Here is a 22,429-nt window from a genome sequence, read left to right on the forward strand (position 1 = left end):
ACTCAACCCTCATCTAACCCAAGGGTCTCATCAAGCACTCATGGCTTTGGCCCTAGTTATCCTAATAACCCATGCACAAGAGTTTACCCCTTGGGTAAAGGCTTATCCATTGGTTATCCACTAACCCAACCACAACCTTACCTCCTAAGGCAACCACCATCTCCTCTCAAGCCCTCTCAAGGTGACATTTGTCAACTTGGGATTGGATTGAATCCCTCACATGGATTGATAACTTTCAATCCTAGCCCTTGTTGAGATTTCTCAATCTCAACCATCCAATTCACTATTTTGCCTATAAATAGAACCTTACGAAAAGGAGGAAGCATTGTGAGCATTGTCACTATAGGTGCATTATTATTGTTAATTAGAATTTTAGTGTTTTGTAGGAAGCCGTTGTATTTGGTTCTAGCTCTTCCACTTGTTGGAATTTCTATTTAACCTCTAATACTTCATTTGCATCTTCATTCAACACTTGACACAATCAACCATCTCCAATCCTCCATTTGACATACCTTTCATGCTAAGTGTTCAAATTGAGGGCATACATCAAATAGTAGCAGGATCTTTGAGAGGAGGAGGACAAGGAAGAACCATGACATAGGGAGCATCATGAGGAAGTTTATTTTGTTTTATTCATTTCCTAGTTAGCTTCTTGTTTGCTAATCTTTCTTGATATGTTTTGAAAGGGTTTGAGTTCATTGTGTCTATGGTTGAACATGGTATTTAAATGATCTCATATTGGTTTTCCACTAATTCCCGTTTTCATTGCATCAGCTGAATCTCAAGCCTTGAAGGATTTGGAGGAGTGGGAGTTTCATGAGGAGATCTTTTGGAAGCAGAAAGCTCGCATTGATTGGCTTCAGGAAAGTGACCGTAATATTGTTTTTTTTCATAAAGCTATCCAGGCTTGTCGACAGAGGAGTGTGATTTCTTCCTTGGTCAATTCTATTGGCATACAATTGACCTCTCTTTAGGCAATATCTCATCAGGTATATCTGTTTTGTTCAGCTTTTGTCTCTAACCTTCCACCCCCTGCTCCTATGTGGGAGACCCTGATCTTGGCTTGTATCTCCTCTTTGGTCACTAATATGATGAATGAGTCTCTCATGCATCCGATGACTTTGTCGTAAGTTGAAGATGTTGTTTTTGGTATGGCTTTAAAGGTAAATCTCCTGGCCTAGATGGTTTTGGACTACTAAATTTTTTTAAGAGTTTTGGTACATCATCAAGTTGGATTTGCTAGCGGTTGTTCAAGAATTTCATAGTAGCAAGCAGATGCTTCGAGCCTTGAATTCTACCTTCATGGTTCTTATTCCTAAAAAGGAGGGTGCCAATTAGCTTGAGTTCTTTGGACCACTGCTCTTTGCAATGTTATGTATAAAATTATCACTAAACTGATTGCTAAATGTCTAAAAGTTTGGCTTCCTTCATTGATTTTTGATGAGTAGGGGGATTTTGTGGCTGGTAGATAGATTTTGGATGGGGTTGTTATTGCTTCTGAAGCCATTCTTTCCATGATAATGTCAAAGGAGAAGTCTATGTTTATCAAAATATGGCTAAAGCTTATGACAGGGTTAGATGGAGCTTTTTGCGTCAGATTCTCTTGATCTTTGGCTTCAATTTGGAGTGGGTCAGTTGGATTATGAGTTGTGTGACCTTTGCTTCCTTCTTTGTTCTTCTCAATGGAAACCTGCAAGTTTGGGTCAATTATTCAAAATAAAAAATGAGAAAGTTTCGTTTAAGCTATTGTTAGCAAGATAAAGCATCTCAAGCTTGGCAAAGGAAGTTGGGATTGGACCACTAAAAGAGGTATCTTGTAATTGAAGTGACTTCAATTTGGAAAGGTTGTTTGGGCTAGATGGAATATTGCCATTTAATTTGTTTGAACTTAGACCAAGATACTATAGTTTGGAAAGATTGCCTAGAGTAGATGAAATGTTGCTATTCAATTAGTTTTACTAGAGATATAGATACTCTAAATTGGAGAGGCCACTTGAAAAAGAGGGTAGAGAACCTTCCAAACTATTCCAAGAAAGATCAAAATTTGACAGAGGGAGAGCTCCAAGAAAGGTAGGAATCTTACCTTTGAATGAATTTCCTTCGAGTCCCAAATGTTGAAGCTGTGCGAGGTTTGCAAAGAAGGTAATAATTTCTCCTGACAACCCACAATCATCCATGTAAAGTGTGGTGACAGAAAGAAAAAATTTAATATATTTATTTAAACAAAATTTATTTAACAATAGTATCTTCGATTTTATTTATATCTTATTTAATTATGTACAATTATTTAATATATTTTAAGAAAAAAAACCTTAGAGCCACAAAGAAAACGAATAGCACTATTAATTAGTGCTTTAAAATGGCAAGATAAAATAATTAGTTTAATGTTAAGTATTTTAGATAAAAATTGCTTAGATTATAAACAATTCATATAAAGAATGTATCAGTGAAAGAGTGATGTGTTTGTGATCATAGAGTGATGTGTTTGTGATCATAGAGTGATGTGTTTGTGATCATCCCTTATCTAATCTGGTTAGAAATTAGATTAATATTTTTGAGTTCCTAGTTTAGAAAATTAGCTTGAAGAATATTAATGAACAAGGCATAAGTAAAAAGGCTTAAGTCATAAACTTTTGTTACTAAATTAATAATTTTTTGAGAAACAGTAGCTCAATATAAACATGCTAACTTTGTATTTCATAAGCTCTTAGTAGGGGCTGCTGCAATTGCCTTTTTTATTTCCTCAAAGCTATTTTTACCTTACTTAGTCCATTGAAAAGGAATATTCTTCTTAAGCATGGCTGCATTAATTCTTCAATATTAGGAATAATCGTTTTGATGAAGTTAATCCTACCTATGAAGCTTTGAAGTCCCTTCTTGTGTGCAGGTAATGGTAGTGCAAGTATGGCTATTATCCTTGTTGGATCAATGGTAGAGGCAAACTTGGACATGCGGGTATTGGTGGTGTGGCATGAGACAGTTTGGGGCATGTTCAATTTTTTTTTTCTATCTATAAGGGTTTTCATACGAACAATTACATGGAGGCTCTAGCCATTTTGGTTGCTTTAGATCGTTGTTCTATTGGTTAGCATCACATTGTGTTTGAGTCTGATTCTCAGGTTGTGGTGACTTTATTGAACCAACAAAGATGGGATGGTGTTAGTTGGTAGCTTTAGATGATTATCCCTTAGATTCTCTTGCTTTGTGAGTTTTGTGTGTCAGTCACTTTCAGGCATATTCCCAGGGAATGGAATGGGGTGGCTAGCTGTTTGGTCAAGTGGGCTGCTGATTTTAGGGAGGGCTGGTCTATTGTGGATATGGGACAACTCTCTCATGAGTTGTCTCAGGTGCTTGATCAGCTTGTTAGTTAGGATAAGCCTATGATGTAGTTGTTCTTTGTTGGGCCGTTTGCCCTCTTTTGTTGTTTTTTTTTCTCTATTTTCAACATATTTTTACCCCTCTTTTATGGTCAAATGGTATATCAAATTTTAACAAATTTTTTTTTTGTTTTTTTTGCATGCGACTTAAGTGCTTATAGCTATTGTTTTGGCTTCTAGGTAGTTAAAGATGAATGTAGTGGGATTTGTTATAAGCACAAGGATCAAAAAGTGATCATTTTGAGTTGACGTCCAATACATATTCTCTATTGCTCTATCAACCATTTGCTTTGACCACCACAAAATTTCCACAACTGATCCAAAACTTATGCACAAATGCCCAAGTAATTGTATGCTATTGGTCTCAATAAAGTTGCACAACTGATCTAATTACTAACTTTTTTCCATCTAATAGATATACCATTCCATGGTTGTTCGCCTATTAGATTTTTTTGTGAGCTTTTAGAAAAAACCAATGAACAATTATTGAACAGTACTTAAAGCCTCTTTCCCTTTCCCTTTCCCTTCACCTACACTACTTCTTTCCCTAATATAAAATGTAAGCAATGTAAGCAATACAATTAAACATGTTGTCTTCACATTTACTGGTCGAAAATCATATGCTTGGGTCTGCTAGCAGAAAAGGAGAAGCTCATACTTTAGTCCTTAGACTAATCACCATTTAATCAATGTATTATCCAGTGCTAGTACATTCATCTGTAAGGATATCAAATCCGTTACATAATCTTCAGGAAAATCTCCAAGCTGCATTAGAAAGACTGCACCACTTATATCTAAAGACTGTCGCAAGAAGAGGCAAAGCTTATACTTTAGTCCATAAACCAATCACCATTTGGGTAGTGTTTTATGAATACATTCATTTGTAGAATAAACTCCAACATATAACCATAAGGAAATTTTCCAAGCCCTATTGTAAAGTCTACATCGCTTATTCAAAGGAAATGATATTTATGCATTCAACCAAATAGTTGAAGAAGAGATCAAATTTATGTGATCATGGCCTAAAAGGTTTCATCTTCTAGTGAGTGGGCAGTCACAGACATAGTTGAAGTTGTTGGGAAGACTTTGAATTGAGCAAGTTGCTTAGCTGCCTCAAGCAACAAAATACCATATGCCACTCAACATTAACCATTTCAGTTCAAAACTTTGTCCCTTTTTCCTGATGCCAGTTAAACAACTTAACATCTTTTGCAACATAACCAAAGAAAATTCAAGTAAACAAAACCATTCATTTTTCAATTATACCAAAACTATGAGCATTTTCAAAATGAATAAACATTGGAAAACTAAGATGAAAATGATTGTTTTTATTGTTTTGCCTAGAAACATACTTGCAAAAATTTTCATATCATATTTCTTGCATATCAATCAAATTTATTAGATAAAAATAGTAGGTTAAGAGAATCTTTTTCAATGAGTATCCAGTCTTCAAACGAATTCTCAAAGCTCAAGAAGATCGTATTGGAATCGACAAGAAACCTGTTCTATGCATATCAGTATGGTCTCAACAAACTTGTTTGGGAAAGTCCAAGCTGTGAGGTTAATGCTAGGACTAAAAATGTGTAAACCCTGTTTTTTATATAAACTACATGCCAGATTAATTATCTATTTATCTGTCAGACTCTTAAAGAGATTTTCAGTCAAGATCAACACATTGTGAACAAGAGATGAACAAATTCTGACTGGCACGACATTTTGGTTTAGAATATGCTTAAATTGCTAAGCATGTTTCAGAGGCACACATTTTTTGAGCATAAATATACATCAAATGAAATGATAGGTATCCAACATACATGATTCAATGAAATATTACATTATGGCATTGTGATGGAGAGGCAGAGGAGAATAAAACTAAAACAGAGAGCAAAAGTACACAAAATTAAAACACAAAATGTAGAAGAAATAAAAACACAAAGATAGGGAATAAAATAATTTATATTTTACATATTTCAAAATATACACAGCCAATAGTATTTATAGAGCTGTTGCCCTTCCTTCCACATTAAGAACAAAAGAAAACAGAGGTGCCCTGTTCCTGTCTGTCCTCAAATTGTTGCTGCAGCAATGCCTCTTCTTTTTCTTCTCTTTCTGATCTTCTCTTTCTTCTAGAACTGTCTTCATCCACGTAGATACCCAGCAAAAGAGGAGGCAAAACAAAAACATTAAAAATGCATTTAATTTTAAGTTTGGTTGTAGCATAGGAAGATCCCAAGTAGATTGCAATCAAATTTTTTTAAATTCAAGATTGTCCACCGTATCCAAAATAGAGAAGATTCAAAAGACTGTAGCGGTGGGAGAAAGCAGCCTATAGTAGGTGGTGAATTAATGGTATCACAACTGTCATCTGTGATATTCAATCTATTTCTTTGATACACAAAATTTTCTTTTTGGTAAAAATATCTGTACATTGATCTTCAGATCTACAGTGTTGCATTAATAATTTTTTATTATTGAGCAGCTCCATAATCAAATGAAACTTTGTGTCAATATGCTTATTCATTTTGTGGAAAACTAGATTTTTGGATAGTGCTATGCCTGAATTGTTGTCACAATAATTTTTTTGTTGCTTCTTTTGTTCATTCATATTGCTTAACATGCTGCCCTTATAGCTACTACATTATCTGCTTCAGCAGATGAAAGTGTGACAAATGGTTGTTTCTTTGAAGCTCAACCTGATCCAAAATGAAAATCATACCCTGAAGTTTTATTGTCTACACTCCTTGCACAATCACTTCTAGTATATCTTATCAGCTTGAAATCATTTGACTTTTAGTATAGCATTGGATAGTTCCTAGTCAACCATTGTTGGTGTAACTATGTCATTAATGTTTTTAAGTATTGTATTGGAGGTTGAGGACTCCCTCATCCTATCTTTGTGTGGCGTCATGATAGAGCATGATTGTGAGTTGTACCTCACCATCCTTTTGATGGTGTTATTTCTCTCTTAAAGGTTTGTCATGGTGGATTTGTCTCATTACTGTTCACTCTTCTGCTAGTACCTCCTTGTTTGTGCAATTGTGAGGTCATTCTTGTTGTCAATGCATTTGTATCATTGTGTTCCATATGACACTTGTGTGTACCTTGTAGTGCAAGTGTGACATGTTATGTTGCGCCTTTAGAGATTTGGTGGTTGTGTTTCAAAAAAACAAAACAAAACTGTTTGATCAAGTTTTGCCTTGGTCCTTCAAATGGTGCATTATATCTCATCTTTGTGCACTCACCCCATAGCAATTGAATCCTCTCCATGATTCAACTTGTACATTGAGGAGGTGAAGTAAAAGCATTTCTTAAAATCTATGAGTTTTTTTGTGCTTCCAAACATGCAAAGTAGTAGTTGCAACAACACTTAAAACTCAAACTATTTTTATTGTCTTCCAAAAATAGAAAAAGAAGTACTATTAAGCAACCCAGCCTATAAATCATGAAGTTTTCTCTTCATTGCGGATGAAATGGGTTTGCAAGGTGAGACACAAACATTTATAGCCTATTCAAAGTGCAATGCAAGTCACTTATGTAGAAAAATCCACCATTGAAGAAAATGTTAAAAGTTAAAATGAAGAAAGCTACGCTCTTACAATTTTCTCCAATGAATTTGAAAAGTATATAACTAAAGCTTAAATTCATGGCAATAGTGCCATTTGTGGGTATTCAAAAGCGTATTGTCCTTCAACCCTAAAGTTAAACAAAGATCCAAGCCTGGGGTCAACTAATGTTGAAGACGTATACTTATGATAAAGTAATGGGTTAAAAAGGGCCAATACATGAGAGAGGGCAATTGTGTCTTCATTTAGATTTTTCCAAGTAAATGGAAGTTCTTTAAGGTTTGTTTTGAAGATAATTAAAGATAAATATCAATTCATAGTTCATCTTGATAAATAATTGTGATGTATGTATATAATCAGATTTTTAAGATTGTTACCGGATTCTAATATTAATTAAGATTTATCTTTATTTTAACATATTACAAAGAATATATAAATATAAGATTTTAAAGAGTTTTCTCTTATAATGAATACAAATTAAGATTTATTTGATGTTCTCTTATACCAATAAATTAATGACAAATATATTTTTGTATATTCAATCTCTCTAATAATATGTTTCCATGATATATTAGGCTTGCAAATCTAATAAGAACAACTATAAATAAAGAAATGTATTGAGATTTCAGACAATAATATTGGCACACGATATGAAGACATTCAAGCCAAAGACATTGCATTAAATTGTTTTCAGATGGGTATGTGGCATAAATTCCTACCCAACATTTGTTACTTTTACATTTGAATTTACGTTATTTGTTTGGCACGTCATTCTTTGTCATACTTTTTTTGAATAAACTCATGTACCAAACTTTCCCAAAATTCACTCCATTGTTAAAATATAAAATAGCAAAGTTTTCAGATAAGAATATTTCAATACACTTTAATGCAGTAAATGATCAATTTGAATGCCCTAAAATATTTCAAGAGCCTTGAAGAAACTGAATACAACAAACTTCAATGCCTTTTGAGCAATTCCCGAAGCTACAAAAGACTCCAGCATTTGGTGTAATTTTTAGATTGGAATGTTCTAAAAATTAATTCTACACTATGATTGAAAATATATAAATGAGCACTCTTTAAAATCATTTTTTTTTAATGGCTCTCTTTTACTAATTTTTATTTCTTCATAATCCATTTTTATTGTGGGTTTTGATATCAGTATTGCACAAAAGCTACATTGTAATTAATATAAAAAGATTGATTTACAATGATTTAAAAAATATATATATTTAATTGTTTTTTAGAACAATTAATCAATTAAACATTAATTAATAGTATTAACACTAATTTTTTTTCATAAATGAGATGCATGTTTCATTTTATTGTAACAAAAAGCTTATACCATAAAATATAAGCTATTTGGACCACAAACTTAACAAGTTGATCCTACCTTGTAGAATACAAATGCTCTCTCCATGTTTCAAATAGAGAGATAATAATGACCCCTTAGGATACCATACAATGCATAACAACACCATATTGTGTCCTAAGGGGTCATATGGTGTCCTAAGGGGTCATAAGACACAATATGACCCCTAACAACCCCTTAGGGGGTTATATGACACCATATGACCCCTTAGCACACTATACGACCTATAACGACATCATATGGTGTCCTAAGGGGTCATATGGTGTCGTAATGGGTCATATAACACCATATGACCCCTTAGCACACCATAAGACCCATAATGACACCATATGGTGTTCTAAGGGGTCATAGGACACCATATGACCCTTTAGGACACCATACAATGCATAACAACACCATATGAGGGCTTAGATGGTGTCCTGGGATCATATGGTGTCATACACCATATGACCCCTTAGGAAACCATTATTAGGAACTGGGAAGGACAACTGAGAGGGGGGGTGAATCAGTTGTCAATAAATTTCAACCCAAAACAACTTATTCCAACTCAAAAATTTAATGTCGGTAAAATAGATTAAAACTTATATTAATACCAGTATAACTTATTGCATGAAACAGAAAGAGAAACAACATCCACAACAGATGACACATAGATTTTGACGTGGAAACCCTGTAAGGGGAAAAACCATGATGGGAAACCTTACCCACAATCAGATGATACTACTACAGATAGTAAGTGAATACAATAATGGGGTCTGCACATGTAGAAAGTCCAACCTCCTAGAGCTCACTGCTCAATCACAAAATAGGAGTCACACTGACTACAATTGGATGGTTAAATTTAATAACAATGTACTACTTCAATATAGCATCTGCAATGCTGGATTCAGTACCGGTTTAAGCTCTGACCACGAGTGCCAAACACCCTCATAACCTTCCCTTCAACCTTCAAATAATATATGCATGATTCACACAAGGATATGCTTATTTTGGCTCTTCACAATGATCTTCAATATTTGCACACACATAATATAATCTTCAATAAGATCTTACAATTATTTATATAAAACCCTAAGACCTTATGATTAGGTTGGCTCACTAAAGATATTACATTTAAATCAATTACAAATAAGTCTTGATGTGATACAATATGTTGGCCTCAATACATTTACACAATATCTAAAACCATTTCCAAAACGTGTCATGTTGATCTAGAACATGATATCGTGTACCGATCCATAACCTAAACCTATTTGCCGATAAAGGCAAATATGTGAACCCGATTAGACCAAAAAGAAAAACACCAAATGCAAACATCCAATCCATGTCTTCAACATAACCAAATGATCTCCAGATGATAACAAGTCATCATCAACTTCCTGAGCTTTCGGTGAACCATATACCAGTGACTGTGCATAAGCCAATATCCATGTCAGGACCACAATGTATCGGTTCAACAACAAACCAATATAACTAGAGTTCCAAATCAACAATGTAGACCTCTAGAAGGATAAGTTTTGACATCAATGACAAAATTGATACAACACATGACGAAGTCATCCATAATACCAACAATCTCCCCCTTTGGAATTGATGGCAACACTAGATGGAAAAACATCTAAGTGCCAAAAAAAGAATGCCAAGTACCAATAATCTCCTAAAATAGATCAATACAAAGTTTTGTACCAAAAACAGAAACCAAAACCAAAATTCATCTCTCCCCAAAGTATAATATTTTTTCCATAGACATCTCTTCCCCTTTGACATCAAATGCCAAAGCAATTAAGAATCGAAACATAAAATACAACTAACTACTCCCCCTGAGCAGTAGATCTCCTTCATCAAGACCGGAAAAATATTTTTCTGTTAGTCCCTACCGGTTTGATGTCAATCTCCATCATTCAAGTCTCTGTCGGTGGGGTGATTACCCCAAGGTTCTCTCTGAGATATTCAAATGTTTCTTTAGGCATATGCTTTGTAAAAATATCTGCAATTTTCTCTTTAGTATTCACATAAACCAATCTCACTTCATTTGCTTCAACATTTTCTTTCAGAAAATTATACTTAATAGAAACGTGGTTTGTTTTAGAGTGAAATACCGGATTTTTTGATATATCTATTGCTATTGAATTATCACAATGTATAATTATTGGTTCTTTGCATTTTACCTTGATATCCTTCAACATTTACTTGATCCATAATACTTGAGTGCAATTAGTTGGTGCAACAACATATTATGATTCTGCTGTAGATAACGATGTACAAGTCTGCTTCTTGCTAATCCATGAAATTAACCTTCTACCAAGAAAGAATGCACCGCCAGTGGTACTCTTTTTGTCATCCACATCACCTACCCAATTTGCATCTGTATATGCACATAACTCAAAATTTTCATCCTTAGGATATCATAAACCAAGAATTGTTGTGCCTTGTAGGTACCAAAAAATCATTTTTACTGCACTTTCATGATTTTGTTTAGGATTTCTTTGAAATATAGAAACAATGCATACTACATTCATTATATCAAGTCTAGTTTGTGTCAAATACAGTAATCCTCCAATCATAGATTTGTACCTTGTCAGATTTATAGGAGCTGAATCATCCTTTAATGTCAATTTATGTGTTGTAGTCATAGGAGTGCTTACCGATTTGGAGTTTTCCATTCCAAATTCCCTCAAGAATTCCTTCAAGTATTTTGATTGACCTGTGAATATACCTTTATCTGTTTGAGAAATCTGCAAACCTAGAATTTTTTTTATCTCTCCAATCATAGACATTTCAAATTCTTTTTGCATCTTGTTAGCAAAGTCTTTACAGAATTCTTCTTCACCTACAAAAATGATATCATCCACAAATACTTCAATAACCAAAATATCATCATTGGTGATTTTGTAATACAAATTACTGTCAGCATTACCTTTTGTGTATTCAAGCTTTAAAAGATATTTATCCAGTCTAGCATACCAAGTTCTGGGAGCTTGCTTCAATACATATAAAGCTTTCCTTAACCTGCAAACCATATCCTTATTATCTGTTAATGAGAATTCATCAGGTTGTTCAATGCAAACTTCTTCTTTAAGATCCCCATTAAAAAATGCACATTTTACATCCATCTGATAAACTTTATAGTTCTTGTGAGCTACAAATGCAATAAATAGTCTTACTGCTTCAATTCTGACTACCAGTGCAAAGGTTTCATTATAATCAATTCCTTCTTTCTAAGAATAACCTTTACAAACTAATCTTGCTTTGTTTCTGATTACTTTACCATCCTCATTAAGTTTATTTCTATATACCCATTTAGTTCCAATTACATTTTTGTCTTTAGGCCTGGGAACTAATGTCCAAGTATTATTCTTTTCAATATGTTCTAATTATTCTTCCATTGCTTTTATCCAATGTTTATCTTGACATACTTCAACAATTGATGCTCGTTCAACTTGAGAATTTAAACATACCTCTTCATTTGCCAATCTTTCTCTAGTCATAACACCTTGATTTTTATTTCCAATTATCTGATTTTCCGAATGATTCAATCTTACATACCTAGGTTTATTCTTATTTCCCCTTACATGATGTTGTTCTTTAGTCATAGTTGAGTTATTTGATGATGTCGGTGTGACTGGTTCTTCACTCTATTCCGGTGCAATATGTGTTGGTTCATTTATAATTATTTCTACTGCCAGTTTAGAACCTATAGATCTTGATTCTCCTCTAAAATGTTCATCTATCTTCACATTAGTACTTTCAATGATTTTCTGCAGTCTTTTATTATAACATCTATATGCCTTGCTTTTAGTTGAATAACGAAGAAATATTCCTTCATCACTTCTAAGATCAAATTTGGCAATAAACTCATCTCTCCTAATATAGCATTTGCTTCCAAACATTCTAAAGTATTTAAGAGTAGGAGTATGACCAAACCATAGTTCATAAGGGGTCTTACCGGTTTCACTTTTGATGTGAACTCTATTGAAAGTATAAACCGTTGTATTCACTACTTCTCTCCAGTACACATGAGGTATATTTGCTTCCATCATCATGGTTCTTGCTACATCCAGTATAGTTTTGTTCTTCCTTTCCACAACTCCATTCTGCTGGGGTACTGATAGTTGTCTTTTGATTCCATTCTACTCATAGAATGCATTGAATTACCTAGATGTAAATCCTCCTCCTTGATCAAATCTCAAACATTTGATTTTCTTGCCGGTTTCATTCTCTACCATTGCCTTATATATCTTGAATCTTCCAAAAGCTTCTGATTTCTCCCTGAGAAAAGTAACCCAACACATTCTAGAATAATCATCAATTATTAGCTTAAAGTATCTATCACCCTGAAGACTTCTTGTTCTTGTTGGACCACATAAATCAATGTGAATTAAATCAAGAATATTATTGGATTTCTCATAAATGCTCTTAAATATTGTTCTAACTTGCTTTCCCATTTGACATTCCTTACATACTGGATTATGAGGTTTCACAATCTTAGGTAAATCCCTTACTGCCTTGGTTCAACTAATCTTTACAATGCAATCAAAATTCACATGAAAGAGTCTTTTATTCCATGATCAACTTTCATCAATGTGTGCAATCAAACATGTCTTATCATTGGTATTCAAGTAAAAGATAATATCTTTAGTTTGATTATCGGTTGCAATCTCCAATCCAGTTCTATTTATGATTTTGCATTTTCCATTCTTGTATTGTAATTGAAATCCTTTTTCCACTAACTGACCAACACTCAAAATATTATGCTTTAAACCTTCAACATAATAAACAGTGTCAATATTGTGCTCACCATCCAAAGATATAGTGCCTCTTCCTTTGATTAAACAAGCTTTGTCATCTCCAAATCTTACTAGACCTCCATGAATTTCTTGTAAAGATAAGAATTTTCTTTTATCACCAGTCATATGATGCGAGCATCCACTATCAATGATCCACTTATCCTTTTCTTCATTTTTTTTCTGCTAATGCCTGCTCTACCGGTTTGACAATAGGTGTCGGTGGATCTTCTTTTAATGCAACAAATGCCCATCCACTATCTGTTGGATCTTCATCAGAGTCATTTGTAACACATTCATCTGCATAGTAACATGACTTATCTTTTTTTTTCTTAAATCTGTATATCTGATATTTAGGGTTAGGCTTATATGTTCTTTTTGCTTCCTTGCTTAGTCTTGCATGTCTATCAGGACACCTAGAGTCCATATGACCAACTTTATTGCAATTAAAACATTTGAAAGGTGCTTTACCTTCATACTTACTTCCTGCTGGACCTTTAGGCATCTTCCTTGCAAATAGTGCTTCAAGTTCTTCATTTTCTCTTCTAATATCTTCAAGTTCTTTTTCATAAAGTCCTTTCCAATCAGATTTGTTAGATGATGATGATGATGATGATGCTGATGCTGATGCTTTGAAAGCAATATCAGTTTTAATAGTAGCAATAGGACCAAATTCTTCAAGCTCAAATGTTGAAAGTTTTTCAACCAAAGTATCTCTAGAAACTGATGTATTAGGCATTGTTCTCAACTCATTAATAGCTGTCACTTTCATTTTGTAAGCCAAAGGCAAAGCTTTTAAAACTTTAGAAACAATTTCATCTTCACTTAAAGATCCTCCACAACATTGTATTCCTAAAACAATGTCATTAACTCTTTCCATAAATGTAGAAATTCTTTCATCCTCTTCCATTTTTTCATACTTGACCCAATAACATTCCAATTTTCCAATTTTGACAGTGGTATCTCCTTCATTCATTGTTTTCAGTGTATCCCAAATAGATTTGGCAGTAGATCTGTCTGATAATGCACTTAGAATTGCTTCTCTTGCTTTTCAATCATTCTCCAAGTCTTTAGCCAATGTCGGTGGATGGTTATTTGGAGTACGACCAACATAGCCATTCTTTGTAACATCCCATATATCTCTTCCAATGCAGTTTAGATGTTTTTCCATTTTGATCTTCCATATACCATAGTTAGTTCTATCAAGTTTAGGATTGTCCCTTCTGAAGATATTTGTTGCCATAGGATCTCCTCAAGATGTTAGGCTTTTGCAAAAAGAGGACTAAGCTCTGATACTAATTGTTGGGAACCGGGAAGGACAACTAAGAGGGGGGGTGAATCAGTTGTCAATAAATATCAACCCAAAACAACTTATTCCAACTCAAAAACTTAGTGTCAGTAAAACATATTAACAATTATATTAATACCGGTGTAACTTAATGCATGAAACAGAAAGAGAAAAAACATCGACAACAAATGACACAAAGATTTTGACGTGGAAACCCTGTAAGGGGAAAAACCACGGTGGGAAACCTTACCCACAATCAGATGATACTATTGCAGATAGTAAGTGAATACAATAATGGGCTCTGGACATGCAAAAAGGCCAACTGCCCAGAGCTCACTGCTCAATCACAAAATAGGAGTCACACTGACTACAATTGGATGGTTAAATCCAATAACAATGTACTACTTCAATATAGCATCTGCAATGTTGGATTCAATACCGGTTTAAGCTCTGACCTTGAGTGCCAAACACCTTCATAACCTTTCCTTCAACCTTCAAATAATATTGACATGATTCGCACAAGGATCTGCTTATTTTTGTTCTTCACAATGATCTTCAATATTCACACACACTCATAATACACTAGTACATTCGAAGTTGATTTCCGACGACCGTTTGTCGGATTTTCGACGAATTTTTGTCGGAGTGTCGACAAAATCCATCATCGAAAACTCGATGTTGGATTGGTCGACAATGCCATGCCCGTCAGAAATTCGACAATCCAATGGACTCTACCAATGGTCAAAGAAGTCGTCGGTCGAAAGCTTGGTATTCGTCGTAATTCCAACAATGATCATTTTTACAAAAAAATAAATATAAAAGAGCCATCGAAGGAAGGAAGTTCTTTCAATTTGTTTTAAATCCTAAGGGGTTCAGGGTTTAGGTTTTAAGTCACTTCAATACCTGAGAAAAGCCCTTTTGGTTTCTAATTTGGCGTTACTGTATGCACTTAAGCAATGGGTCCATTTATCATAAAGTGTTCTCCCCTTGTTATTTACCTAGGTGGTCCCTTTAAATATTTTATTCTTATTCACTTTTAATCTGCCTTTTCTAATGTCCGTCGGGCCTTATAAGTATCATGCGATTTTCTATTGATCTGACGGCCTGCGTTGATTCGCGACCAAAAAGTGCTTGAAACTTAGTTTCTGCGAAGTAGTGAAAGGCAAAGGTGGACCCAACATATAGGTTTGGACCAAAGCTAAACACCAATCAAGTTTCATCTGATCGGACAGACAGCATGGTTTCGTGAGATCAAGCTGAACATGTTTTAACCTTTGCGAAGTGGCGAAAGGGTTTGGCGGGTCCCAGAGATAAGCGGTCTTCTTTGGTTAAAGAATGATCGAGTTGGAAAAAGATCAATGGCTTCTCGTTGTTTTGTGACCGTGAGATGCATGAGCTATACCTTCAGCGAAATAGCGAAAAGGTGGAGAGTCTCACTAAGAGTGGTAGTAAATGTGGTAACCCCAGTTGGCAATGACATGGCGATGACAAGGCACTCAGTTGGTGGTATGCAGTGGGTTCGGGCAAGGTTGTCAAAAAAAGAGTAAACAATGAGCAAGTTCTTGAGAACTAACGGCTCGCGTGAATTCGTGAAGATAAGATGCTAGCAAGTTAGTCATTGCGAAGTAGCGAAAAGGCTGATGGGCCCAAGGGACAGGCATGGCATGAAGTTAAAAGCAGATCAGGTCTGTTTTGATCTAATGGTTCTCGTGGTTTTGTGGCTACAAGCCAAACAAAGAATAATGTTTGCGAAGTCGCGAAAGACAGCTGGAAATCACACGGAGGAGTGACGTGGCATAACAGCTGCCGCTTTTTGTAGAGCTTGGAAAAAGATCAATGGCTTCTCGTTGTTTCGTGGCCGGGAGATGCACGAGCTATACCTTCAGCGAAATAGCGAAAAGATGGAGGGTCCCGCTAAGAGTGGTAGTAAATGTGGTAACCCCAGTTGGTGATGAGATGGCGGTGACAAGGCACTCAATTGGCAGTATGTAGTGGGTTTGGGCAAGGTTGTCATAAAAAGAGTAAACAACAAGCAAGTTCTTGAGATCTAACGGCTCGCGTGAATTCGCAAAGATAAGATGCTAGCAAGTTAGTCATTGCGAAGTAGCAAAAAGGCCGATGGGCCCAAGGGATAGGCATGGTATGAAGTTAAAAGCAGATCAGGTCTGTTTTGATCTAACGGTTCTCATGGTTTCACGGCTGCAAGCCAAACAAAGAATAATGTTCGCGAAGTCATGAAAGACAGGTGGAAATCACACATAGGAGTGATGTGACACATGGTTTAAAAAAGTGGTTGAGGACTCGCCTAGGTGTAACCGGTAGTTATGTGGGAATAGTAAAAGGGAACACGTGGCGGATTAAGGGTGGAACCAAAAGGAGTTTCCAAGGCTAATGACCGACTGCCATGTGGCATTTATTAATCGGATAACAAGTGGGGTAAGTAATTCCCAGATAAAGGGCCCACTTAAAAGGCATTCATCTCAAGATTGATCCAACGCTTCTTGTTGTTTCGTGACCCAAAGATGCCCGTAGCTTAACCTCAGCGAAATGGCCAGAAACGTTAGCCGTCAAGATGAGGCGCAGTTAGTTAAAAGGATTGGCGGTCCTGGTTGGAGTTAAAAGCCGGGTGATTTGAGTTTGATCTAACGCTTGGCGCGGCCTTGCGAAGGAAAAGTGCATGACTGTTAAACTCCGCAAAGTGGTGAAAGGAGGTAGGGCCCAACACTAAAGCAAAGAGATTAAACAGAGATAAAGGCGATGTAAGTTCTTGAGATCCAACGACCAGCGTTGTTTCACAAAAGAAAAGAGCACGAGTTTTATGTTTTGTGAAGTAGCGAAAGAGCGAAACAAAGGAAAGACTTAGAGAAATTATGACCCGTTGGAGCCAGTTTTGAATTCAATTTGGTTAATTTAATTCTGAAAAGAAAGCTGAAGCATGCGGAGTTAATTTCTAAAAACTTAAATGCCAACTTGCCCTTTTCAGTCCACATCAACTTGATTGCTAAGTATTGTTTCATCAAAGTTTGTTGCAAAGCGAATTGTTGTAGAGCAATTTTCTTCAGGCGAATAATCAAGTTTCTTATGCTTTTTTTACAAGGAAAGTGAATTACTAGGACCGAAATATCTGTGATGATTTTTTAGAGAAATTAACCATGTCCACCAATGTTGGGGCTAAGGTCAAAGAGCTAGTACCTAAGAACCCTCGTCTAAAAATTGGAGATGGCCTTTATGATAAGGGTATTTGGTTGAGGGACCCTGAAATACGATTGTAAGGCTTAGGACTCTTCAAAGTCAGTTTTGGGCAGAGGAATTCCCCGGCTCCTTTGAATGGCATATGGGAGCAGGATGTAGGAAAGCTTGTGGTCCCAGGTGTTTTTATGGATGTAGATCTATTAGCCATGATTGCACAGAATTATGACTCTGTGGCAAGATGCATCAGGAATATAAAGGGATCAGTCTTGATTGAGATAAATGAAGATGAATTCAGGAAAGTGTTTAAACTTAGCGAGTCCTCCAATTTGTTAGAACCTATTGACTTTGAGTCGTTAGCCCAGGTTTACAACACACAAAGGGATCATCTTAGAAGTGGCCCATTGAAAGAATTATTTGTAAAGATAGGGGGGTTAACAGTTGTAGGCCCCAACACAATGGAACCATTCTCTCTCAACCTATTCACTCTGAGAGCTAAGGGTATGTATTGGGCATTATGCCAAATTTTTGGAGAGGATGCTGAAAAGAATATGTCAACCCATTATATGTTAATGATTGAACAAATTCTAAACCCCTCCCTAGCAATAACATTTGATTATGCCTCATACCTTGCTGATGCAATTCATAAAGGGCTAGTAGGAATAAAAAATGGTAAGGTGGATAGGCCATTTGGATGGTACTCCATGTTAATGCATATGTTTATGTTCAAAGGGGCTGATTATTTTGGAAAGGACATGGACCTGATTAAGGTCAAGGATAAAGAGGAGATGCCAGTGCAATTGTGGAGTACTATTTTATCTTGGGATAGAGAAGATGCAATTTATTTAAAGTTTGATAGATGCTTTGCATCTAAAATTAGGATTCTTCTATGACTGTGTAATTGGATATTGGTTAATAAGAATTCTCCTTGCATTTTTGGTGGACGTAGACACTTAGTGGTGAACCACATTAATCTTGTGTCTATTATTCTTTCTTTGTTTTCTCTTCACTATTATGTATTTTCTCTGCTCATTTTTAAACTAACAGCCAATAGTATTTATAGAGATGTTGCCCTTCCTTCCACATTAAGAACAAAAGAAAACAGAGGTGCCCTGTTCTTGTCTGTCCTCAAATTGTTGCTGTAGCAATGGCTCTTCTTTTTCTTCTTTTTCTGATCTTCTCTTTCTTCTAGAACTGTCTTCATCCACGTAGATACCTAGCAAAAGAGGAGGCAAAACAAAAACATTAAAAATGCATTTAATTTTAAGTTTGGTTGTAGTATAGGAAGATCCTCAGTAGATTGCAATCAATTTTTTTTAAATTCAAGATTGTCCACCGCATCCAAAATAGAGAAGATTCAAAAGACTACAGCAGTGCGAGAAAGCAGCCTACGGTAGGCGGTGAATTAATGGTATCACAACTGTCATCTGTGATATTCAATCTATCTCTTTGATACACAAAATTTTCTTTTTGGTAAAAATATCTGTACATTGATCTTCACATCTACAGTGTTCAATTAATAATTTTTTATTATTGAGCAGCTGCTTAATGAAATGAAACTTTGTGTCAATATGCTTATTCATTTTGTGGAAAACTAGATTTTTGGATAGTGCTATGGCTGAATTGTTATCACAATAAAATTTTTGTTGCTTCTTTTGTTCATCCATATTGCTTAACATGCTATCCCTATAGCTACTATACTACATTATCTGCTTCAGCAGATGAAAGTGTGACAAATGGTTGTTTCTTTGAAGGTCAATCTGATCCAAAATGAAAATCATATCATGAAGTTTTATTGTCTACACTCCCTACATAGTCACTACTAGTATATCTTATCAGCTTGAAATCATTTGACTTTTAGTATAGTATTTGATAGTTCCTAGTTAACCATTGTTGGTGTAACTATGTCATTAATGTTTTTAAGTATTCATTGGTATGGATTGGAGGTTGAGGACTCCCTCATCCTATCTTTGTGTGGCGTCATGACGGAGCATGATTGTGAGTTGTACCTCACCATCCTTTTGATGGTGTTATTTATCTCTTATAGGTTTGTCATGGTGGATTTGTCTCATTACTGTTCACTCTTCTGCTAGTACCTCCTTGTTTGTACAATTGTGAGGTCATTATTGTTGTCAATGCATTTGTGTCATTGTGTTCCATATGACACTTGTGTGTACCTTGTAGTGCAAGTGTGACATGTTATGTTGTGCCTTTAGAGATTTGGTGGTTGTGTTTCAAAAAAACAAAACAAACTGTTTGATCAAGTTTTGCCTTGGTCCTTCAAATGATGCATTATATCTCATCTTTGTGCACTCACCCCATAGCAATTGAACCCTCTCCATGATTCAACTTGTACTTTGAAGAGGTGAAGTAAAAGCATTTCTTAAAATCTAAGAGTTTTTCTGTGCTTCCAAACATGCAAACTAGTAGTTGCAACAACAGTTAAAACCCCAGACTATTTTTATTGTCTTCCAAAAATAGAAAAAGAAGTACTATTAAGCAGCCCAGCCTATAAATCATGAAATTTTCTCTTCATCAGTTGTTGAGCAGCTCTAACTGTAGAAAATTCGTTTGTAATCATGGTATAATATGATTATCAATTTTTTATAAATGTCATTTTATAATAAATAGAAATTTGCTGTTTGTCTGCTTTGATCTCCGTAATGTCTAGTTGTTTGATCAGAACAACGGTCTCTGTTTTGAGCTTTAATTTGGACTGATTTTAGTAATGTGTTCTCTGCCTGCATTTTGTATTTTAATCTAACCAAAAATACCTCTCAAAAATTTTACAAGCTCATTTTAATTAACTAAACATAGACATCATATTATTTAACAATTGTAAATAAAGAAATGTATTGAGATTTCAGACAATAATATTGGCACACGATTTGAAGACATTCAAGCCAAAGACATTGCATTAAATTGTTTTCAGATGGGTATGTGGCATAAATTCCTACCCAACATTTTTTACTTTCACATTTGAATTTACGTTATTTGCTTGGCACGCCATTCTTTGTCATACCTTTTTCAAATAAACTCATGTACCAAACTTTCCCAAAATTCACTCCATTGTTAAAATATAAAATAGCAAAGTTTTCAGATAAGAATATTTCAGTACACTTTAATGCAGTAAATGATCAATTTGAATGCCCTAAAATATTTCAAGAGCCTTGAAGAAACTGAATACAACAAACTTCAATGCCTTTTTAGCAATTCCCGAAGCTACAAAAGACTCCAGCATTTGATGTAATTTCTTGGTAGATTGGAATGTTCTAAAAATTAATTCTACACTATGATTGAAAATATATAAATGAGCACTCTTTAAAATCAAAATTTTTTAATGGCTCTCTTTTACTAATTTTTATTTCTTCGTAATCCATTTTTATTGTGGGTTCTGATATCAGTATTGCACAAAAGCTACATTATAATTAATATAAAAAGATTGATTTACAATGATTTAAAAACATATATATTTAATTTTTTTTAGAACAATTAATCAATTAAACATTAATTAATATTATTAACACTAATGTTTTTTCATAAATGAGATGCATGTTTCATTTTATTGTAACAAAAAGCTTATACCACAAAATATAAGTTATTTGGACCACAAACTTAACAAGTTGATCCTACCTTGTAGAATACAAATGCTCTCTCCATGTTTCAAATAGAGAGATAATAATGTTATCCATGAATTTGAAGCATGGGACACTCCATTTTTTGTTGAGCCACAACATTCCAATTACAATTGAAAAGGCAACTACATAGTCTGTTGCCATTCCCATATCCCACCAGAAATCATCCTCTGAATCTTCATTATTTTCTTCATGTACCTTTGGAGAATTGGGAGGGTTACTTGAACATGGCACATATATTTGTAGACCACATAGACCTGAATTATTGGAGAAGTATGTAGAATCAAATGTCGTCATTTGTCCTCCTTGTGGTATCATCCCTGATAGCTTATTACAAGATACATTAAAGAAACTTAAGGACGTGAGAAGTTGTAGCTCAGTAATAATAGCCCCTGACAATCCATTTTGTGAAAGATCAAGTGATTGAAGTAGTGTCATCTCTCCAATAGATTTAGGAATCTCACCACTGAAATGATTTCTTGAAATGTTAAGAATAATCAAACCTTTGAGGGATCCAATATTATGAAGAATGTTACCTGACAAGTTATTACTAGAGAGGTCAAGACATTTTACTAATCTCAAAATTTTCACAAACTCCATCTGTTGTCCTTTATTGTAAACTGTTATTTCATCTATATAATAGTATGATGTTAGAGGATTGAAGGGAATTTCATGTTCAAAGATTTCCATCTTTTCAGATTGATCAGCCATTGTGGTTAACTTCATAAAGTCTTTTGGAATGATCCCTGAAAATTTATTTTTTGACATATCCAAAATTTGAAGATTTTGCAATTTTGCTAATTGCAATGGGATTGTACCCTTGAAATTATTATTTTGTAAAATCAAAATTTGGAGATTGTGCAAGGTTTTAACCCAATTTGAGATGTTCCCTTGCAAATGATTGTTTCTCAAATCAAGGATTTGTAGATTTCTACAATTTGCAAGAGACGATGGAACATGCCCTTCAAGTGCATTGTCTCCCAATTTTAATGTCTCAAGAGAATTCATTCCCTTACATATAATTGGTATCATTCCTTCTAAGTTATTCCTCTCTAGATTTAAGAAAGACAACATGGAGCAATTCTTCGAACATTGGGGAATTCTACCACTAAACTTATTATTTGACAAATCTAAAATTTTCAAACTCTTCAATTTAAAGATAGAATTTGGAATAGGACCATTAAGATTATTTTTGGCTAATGAAAGAAATTGAAGATTTTT

General features: G+C 34.8%; 1 protein-coding gene across 1 annotated transcript; it reads right to left on the bottom strand.

The window, feature by feature from the left end:
- Positions 1-3,860: 3,860 nt before the first annotated feature.
- Positions 3,861-21,919, bottom strand: LOC131874549 (putative receptor like protein 25). The gene is made up of 3 exons (XM_059217978.1): positions 21,320-21,919; positions 4,057-4,178; positions 3,861-3,924 (listed from the first exon to the last, which is right to left on the bottom strand). Exons 1-3 carry the CDS (start codon positions 21,917-21,919, stop codon positions 3,861-3,863), a joined length of 786 nt encoding a protein of 261 aa, XP_059073961.1.
- Between the last annotated feature and the right edge of the window lie 510 nt (positions 21,920-22,429).

Source organism: Cryptomeria japonica, chromosome 3 (assembly GCF_030272615.1).
Source record: "Cryptomeria japonica chromosome 3, Sugi_1.0, whole genome shotgun sequence".
In the NCBI taxonomy this organism is placed as follows: Eukaryota; Viridiplantae; Streptophyta; class Pinopsida; order Cupressales; family Cupressaceae; genus Cryptomeria; species Cryptomeria japonica.